The sequence below is a fragment of the Halyomorpha halys genome, unplaced genomic scaffold (assembly GCF_000696795.3).
Source record: "Halyomorpha halys isolate HHAL.00 unplaced genomic scaffold, Hhal_1.1 Scaffold217.1, whole genome shotgun sequence".
Taxonomy (NCBI): domain Eukaryota; kingdom Metazoa; phylum Arthropoda; class Insecta; order Hemiptera; family Pentatomidae; genus Halyomorpha; species Halyomorpha halys.
The window spans coordinates 754,625-761,886 of record NW_027114159.1 but is presented as its reverse complement, the minus strand read 5'-3'; the positions used below and the strand labels follow the sequence as shown (position 1 = coordinate 761,886).

Sequence of the window (7,262 nt, the reverse complement as noted above, 5' to 3'; positions counted from 1 at the left end):
TACAGGATAATGAACAAAAATATTACAAAGAGATCTATTAGCAAAGAGAGCACCTCAAAAAAATAATAAAAAACATAGACCTATAACGCACATTAACAAAACAACCAAAATAAAAATAACATAGAACAGATAACACTGATTTTTTATACGCATGTAATTGTGTGTTGGACTGAAAACACAATTACTCATGTTTCGATCATTGTTAGCTTTGATTGTTTAATGTGGACTGTTCTCCGCTTTCATGGCTTGTGTATCCTCTGAATAGTGACAATGTTGTGCTACCGAATAACTACCACTCTAAATGACCCCTTGTAACAATTTAATCATCTTCCAGGCAAGCAAATTATTCTTGTTTACGTTTCTTCTTTGACAGACTACCACGGAATTTGTCCCACTACTTTCTCAATTTTATCCTGTTATTAATTAAGTCCTCATTGTCTGTGGCCGTGCCCATATATGATGTCGCTTCTTTTAAGAAGGCAGATGAACCGATTGTACACTAAAATTTCTATTGTACAATTATGCGTATGTAAGAGTGATGGAACGGTGGCAGTTTGAGTCGGTCTTTAGCTTTCCTTTCTTCAAAACTGAAATAATTAGTCCTCTTTTCCAGTTCTCTGGTATTTTTCCTACATCCCAGCTGGTGTTGAAGAGTTTTTATTAATAAATTCTACGTTGTGGATGATGTATTCTTAATCTAATTTGATTTATATTATAAACACTACTTTTATATTTAAGTAGCTACTCATTTATCCTCACGAGGCTATCGATACGAAGTATAGTAAACTTGACAAAACCATATTTTAATTCTTCAAGTGGTAAATACAGTTTGCAAGTTCTAATCCTGCTGCGAATTTTCAGGTACTGAGCATGTTCAACCACACCGGTAGCCTGCTTCTGCAGACTGCCATATTGTTTGCTGTCAACGAGCAGGAACCTACAACAACAGCACCTGCCCCTGTCCAAACAATAGAGCACCTCAAAAACGGTACAGGTATGTCTGCTTTGAAGATATATAATAGAATAAGTATGTAGGAGTAGTCCTTTTGAACCCACTCCTTTTAAGTTTTGAATTAACTATGTCTAAAATACAGAAAAGAAATAGTTCATGCAGGTTTCAGGGATAATAGTTGCACCATACAAATTGGTTTGTAATTTCCATCTCCATTAGTAAGTGACAAAAGACATTTGATACTTTCTTATAATAACCACAAATTTATTGTAAAACTTAGGAACTTTTTTCCTTGTATGGGTTGCATTGGTTTATTAACTGCAGCCAAAAATTACTATATATAACCTATATTCTATTTGTTAATTAACTATATTCTATTTCTTATTTAGTTAAATATATGAAATTTATTATTATACTATACCTTAACTATTTCTGTTATACATTTTTATTTATGAATTTCAAGTATTTATTGATATAAAATATTTTTTTTTTTGTTACCTTTTATATACTATCATAAATAATATTTTGATTTGTATCTAGATCTTCGAACAATATCAGTAACAATATAAAACCTTAGGACAGACATATTGCTCTAACAAAAAAAAATAAACAAAACTAAATCACATCAGTATCAGATTGAAATCCAAAAATATAGGAAGCACCATCAAATAGTTTCCAGAACATAATAAAGTTACGCTATCACCTTATTAATATTTTTCATAATCCTAATTTAAACCTCATTGTCAATGTTTATTAAAAAAAAATTATATTAATGAATGGATATCAATTTTTTCTAAAATCCATTAATGTAAATGTATATTTTAAACATTTTTGGTACGAGTTTCGACCAATTTATTTTTTTAAAAAAAGACACAGAAAATGTGAATTAATTCCATTAAATCCGATAGAAGGTTTAGCATGATTATATAAATTTGTAATTTATAAATTATAAAAACTATTAAATTTTTTGGTATCTTAAAGTATGAATATAATATATTAATTTCAGTTAGGAATTATACAAATATATTTAGTCAAGTTAAACAGTTTTTATTCAAACAATTGTCAGCCTACTCTGTAAGTGGTCAATATGTCGGCCCACACTGCAGGTTTTCATCAGGGCTAAAATGACAAATAGTAATTTAAAATTAAACAATTGAAATTTAAAACAAATGAAATATAAATAATACAGATAGAAAGGTGGAGGTATTTAACATATCTGAAAACATGTCTGTATTTATGTGTGACTTTTGTACTCTTACATTGGGCTTTATCTACTCTTTCTTTTTATTTTAGTTCTGATGAAGACATCCAGTATAGGACGAAACATTGGTCAATAAATAGTTTAAAAAACCACAGCTTCCTACTAATTCATAAAAGGTCAATCATCTTTTTTATTTTAATAACATTTTTCTTATTTCAAATTTATTGAGCATTCCCTAGTCACCAAAGATTTGAATATTTAAATGGCCTATTTCATTTTTTATAATACATTTTAATTTTAGTAAATTATAAAAAGGAGCAAACTTTCATAATTAATTCATTAATTGCCCCTGGAATTATCTCGTAAAAGTCAATTGGAATTTATATATTTTCTAGTGGCAAGGATAGAACATTTTTTTTTTTTTTTTTTGCTGTTGACAACATTATACTATTATCAACAATATTGTTTCGTTAATTACCCGAACATATTTTCCTTGAATAATTAAAAATGTTATTTGTTCATCATAAGGCAATTCCATCTTCTATAAAGATACTTCTAAGGACAATGTAGTACTAATTAAACAACATGTTTAGACGTAGCTGAGAAGTGCTTCGGTGAGTTAGGATGCTACTCGGTGAACTTCCCATGGACGGACGAAACGAGGCCGGTCTCCCATCAACCAGAGCCACCGGAGAAGGTAGACCCTGTCTTCTGCCTCTACACTCGCCAAAACCCCACTGACTGTCAGCGCCTCAGGTATAACGACTCGTCGACCTATTACCACAGCTCTCTAGTTCCGACCCATCGTCTCTACACCATAGCTCATGGGTTCCTTGAGAATGGTGACAAAAAATGGATCAAGGTTAGGACTTAAGCTATATATTCCAGGTAAACGATTCTGTGAATCGTGCATCACTCATCTTAAGATACTTTTCCCTCATTTAAAAGTTATTTCAAAAATAATCATTTACATATTTATTTTTGAAATTTGTACGTCACTACGATAAGAAAAAAATAAATGCAGAAACGTGTGACTTTTTTGTTTTTTCATAACTATATTTGTGTTTTTCAAAACTATAATAATATTAATCTAGGTACTTTTTAAAATAATTATATGGTCTAGAGTTTTCCTGATGAAGAAGATTAGTACTCTGATGTCCTGATTTAAGTTCCACCATTCCTCTCTACTTGTACACTTCTAGTACCTTTCCAAGGTTCAACCATTTGAGGTTCCCCTTATACTACAATCTTTAAGGTCAAAAAGTCTACTATCTTTTTACACCCCATAATATAATCTCAAGTTTTTCTGAAATAACCTTAATGCATAATATATATATATATATATATATCGGATCATACATATAAAATCCAAAATAAAGGCTTATATAGATGATAAAAGGAAAAGTCAGTGAAATGACATATCAATGGATATCATTGTTGGCATAGTAATACAGCTGTCTGTCCGACCTGACAGGGGTCACAAATGAAATAGCTTAATGAATCGGCTAATATAGTTGCAAAACGATAGGTTGAAAGTACTCTATCTGCAAAAAAGAGGAACTTTAGGAGCCATTTACTAATTGGGAAGATTGCATACCCCATGCACTGATTCGAGGACTAGTGGTGACGCACTACTAGGTTTCCCAAACCTCAGTAATAGTATATATTAATGATTCTTTGTTTAAGTCCTCTCATTGTAACTAAAATTCAGTCAGCTATACGAATCAGATGCGACTGCACTGCCAGACGGAGAAAGAACCCTTAGGACTCGTTGGATTTCCTGCTTCCTGGTGACTTGAAAAAGATTAGGATGGATTATTATTATTGGAATATCAGTTTTAAATCATTATTCAAAAATAGAAAAACTGAATTTTGGCACCGAGAAAACACAGTAATTTAAAAAAAAATTAAAGGATCCGTGTCCTCAAATTCTCATCTAAATCATATTTGAAAGTATATAATTTTTTTTTAAAAAATGATTGCATATTATCTTCCGATTCAACACTCCAATTAATTATATCGTCTTCCACAAACACAACCGTAGGTGTCAACCTTTCATTTCGACTCAATCCCAGATTAATCTTCATAACAGATAAACCAGATAAGCGCAATGTAGGGTATTGTCCCGACACAAACTCTCAAAAATCCAGTCTTTTACCTGGGTTTTTGATTTATATCAAGTTTTTCTGCATTTATATAAGTCACGCAAGTTCGCAATGTGTTTATGTAAGAACTAAACTAAGAAAGAAAGGACCGAGTACACGAATGTTATAACCTTCTTTACTATTAATCAAAATTCTGCAACTTGCAGGTGATGACCCAGAGACTGCTGAACATCTCGGACGTGAACGTGATAGTGATCGGATGGCAGGGAGGATCCAGCCCACCGTACACCCAGGCCGTGGCCAACATCAGGCTGGTGGGCACCATGGCGGCGCACCTACTGCATGCCCTCAATGTGAGTTAGTCATCGGGCCTTCTAAGGTCATATCTATCTCCCTTACCTTTGCAACAACTGTCGTACCTGGATTCGGCTAAATGATACCATTACGAAAAAGATACAAGATAATACACTGAAATGAAAATTTATATTCAAAATTACGAGATACTTACGTCATAGGACATTACATCAACATTTATATACGACATTACAACAATTTGACAATTAGCCATATCTTCCATGAATGTCCATATTTTACGTCACACCACAACACCTTAGGATTAAACTCGGATATTTCAAAAATCCTTAGAAGACGATAATAAAACAATAACAATTAGTGTTTCAGTTTTTAAAATCAAAAGGTTTACTCGCACTAATATAACATCGAACAGACAAAAAAGTAAATACAATTAAATTAAAGAAAAAAATAAAATAAAATAAATGTAAGCCAAATTAAAAAAAAAAAAAAGATGACCAGTGATGTTTTAGCCCACTAAACAAAGACAAACAGACTAACATAGGATGGTAATACAGTGTCTTACTTTTCCATAAAGGCAACAAACAAATTATTAAAATGTCCACTCATTGTATATTTCATCGAATTTTTTATCAACATTTCCTTAGTTAGTCATAAGTTGTTCCTCATACAATAAACCTCTGACCTCGCATGATAAACATCTGTATGACTGAAGATACCGCAAAAAAATTTTAAATATTAAAAAAAGAAGAATTCAAAAAGAGGTTAGTTATCAATTAAACTAATTACCCTCTTCCATAGAAATAGTTAAAAAATGTAGTTGAGAAACCAGTAATTTATACTAATGAAAATTCCAGTGAAAAATAAGAGTAATTTTTTTTTTATCGGTATTTTAAATAAAAAGAGCATATTATGTGACAATATAGCCCTTTTATTGGCGAGTTCTATAAGAAATTTACAATCCTTAAAAGTTTGTTCCTTTTGCTAATTTGGAACATAATGAAATGTCGGTTCCTATATCATGAGGATTATTAAAGAAAAACAAACTTCTACGATAGTATTTTTATTCATAGTAACTGCTGCTATTTTAATTTCTCCTTACACAAAAGTTTCAGAAAAAAAAAATTGCTTTGAATCAATAAACTTTGTACCTTTCAAAATTCGTTAAGCCCTCTGAAAAATGGTAGGAGACAAGTCAGTTGAATATGACAGTTACTGTAGAACATCAGTTGTCAATATTTCTAATGTTAACGAACAAACATGGTTTGATAATATAAGTTTTGTCACATCTAGCAAATTCACCAGTCTCCAACTGACAACAGATTAGAGAGCAAAAACAAAAGGACTTTCATTTCGTGAGTTTATTGACTTAAAATCAAACAAACGGGGGATACAAATATTTTTTGGGCGTGAGGGATAATATTTAACCTAATAGAAGTTATTTTGTGATAAGTGAGTGGTAATATGTAATTAAAAGTTTTTAAATTGAATGGAAAATTGACAAATAGGTTGATTTTATGTCAAAGAATTTATTGACCTGTGCAGAATAGCCTGCAAAGAGTTTTTAATTGTTGGATGAGAGGTGTAAATTTATATTTAAGGCATGTTAATTTTTTAGTGACTATGTTATTTGCTAAAATTTTTAATAACGAATGTATAATAAAAGTTGTTATTCAATAGATTGTTCTTGAGGATGGCCGAAACGTTAGCCATTTAAAGTAATAATAAATAATGTTTGAAACTTTGATATAAATTACTTTATTTTGACAATAAAACCAGTGTCAAAGCAGTGATAACATGATACATAAAAATAATGTCTTTAAATAATAACAATAGAATACATGGAATAAAAAAGATCTACCATATCCAGCATATCAGAGCCCTTAAAAGATTTTTGAAAACTAAATATACAAAAATGAAAATGAGGTCATTTTTATTAAATGAAATTTATTGATTCAAATCCGAAAAACAGGGGATAAAAAATATTTTTTCAAAATATATTGAAATTAATAAAGTTTGTTTTCTTATTATTATAAATTCAAGAAAATGATGCTTTCTATTTTCCAATCCAATACAATTTTAAAAATGAAAATTGAGCTTCTAAATTAAATTGTTTCCTATATCCATTCTTTGCTTTTCCCAGTGCCCTTCAAATATAAATTTATCACGGCCATTCATAAAATCAACAATCTCCAACTGGAAAGTCAGAATTAAATACTTATATTATTTTTTGGTCCATTAGAATATAAATTAAAATAAGATAACAATATTATTTAGATCTGATTTAGCAGTCGATTTTATTCTGAATCTATCCAAACAGTGGATCTTGATTTGAATTATATATGTACACATTTTCTGGAACATGCCAATGATTTTCTAAAACATACTAATCCATAAATCTTATTTATTAATGATATTGTAATAAATCTTATTATTCATCTTTGAAGAAATCTTTTGAGAGAAATTCTAAATACTCTTTATAACGTGAGAGTAATATTTTAGCATAAGTAACTGGACAAAATTAAATTACTGATGGAAAGTTGGGAATTAAGCTTTGCAACTTTTTCAATTATAAGTTCCCAAATTAGCATAGTGACAGCAGACAATATAACACATTAACAGTAAGAGTATAATATATAGACCCATGGAGTTATCTAAATATTCAACATACTAGCAGACCCGGCAATCCTTC

At 30.4% G+C, this 7,262-nt stretch overlaps 1 protein-coding gene across 1 annotated transcript in view; it reads left to right on the top strand.

Moving 5' to 3' along the window:
* Positions 1-7,262, top strand: part of LOC106679755 (pancreatic lipase-related protein 2) — a 61,228-nt gene that overhangs the window by 31,647 nt on the left and 22,319 nt on the right. Inside the window, exons 2-4 of the mRNA XM_014419083.2 lie at positions 862-994; positions 2,747-3,015; positions 4,465-4,611. Of these exons, the coding sequence (XP_014274569.1) occupies positions 871-994; positions 2,747-3,015; positions 4,465-4,611 (540 nt within the window). The 5' untranslated portion in view covers positions 862-870. The remainder of the gene's footprint in view (positions 1-861; positions 995-2,746; positions 3,016-4,464; positions 4,612-7,262) is intronic.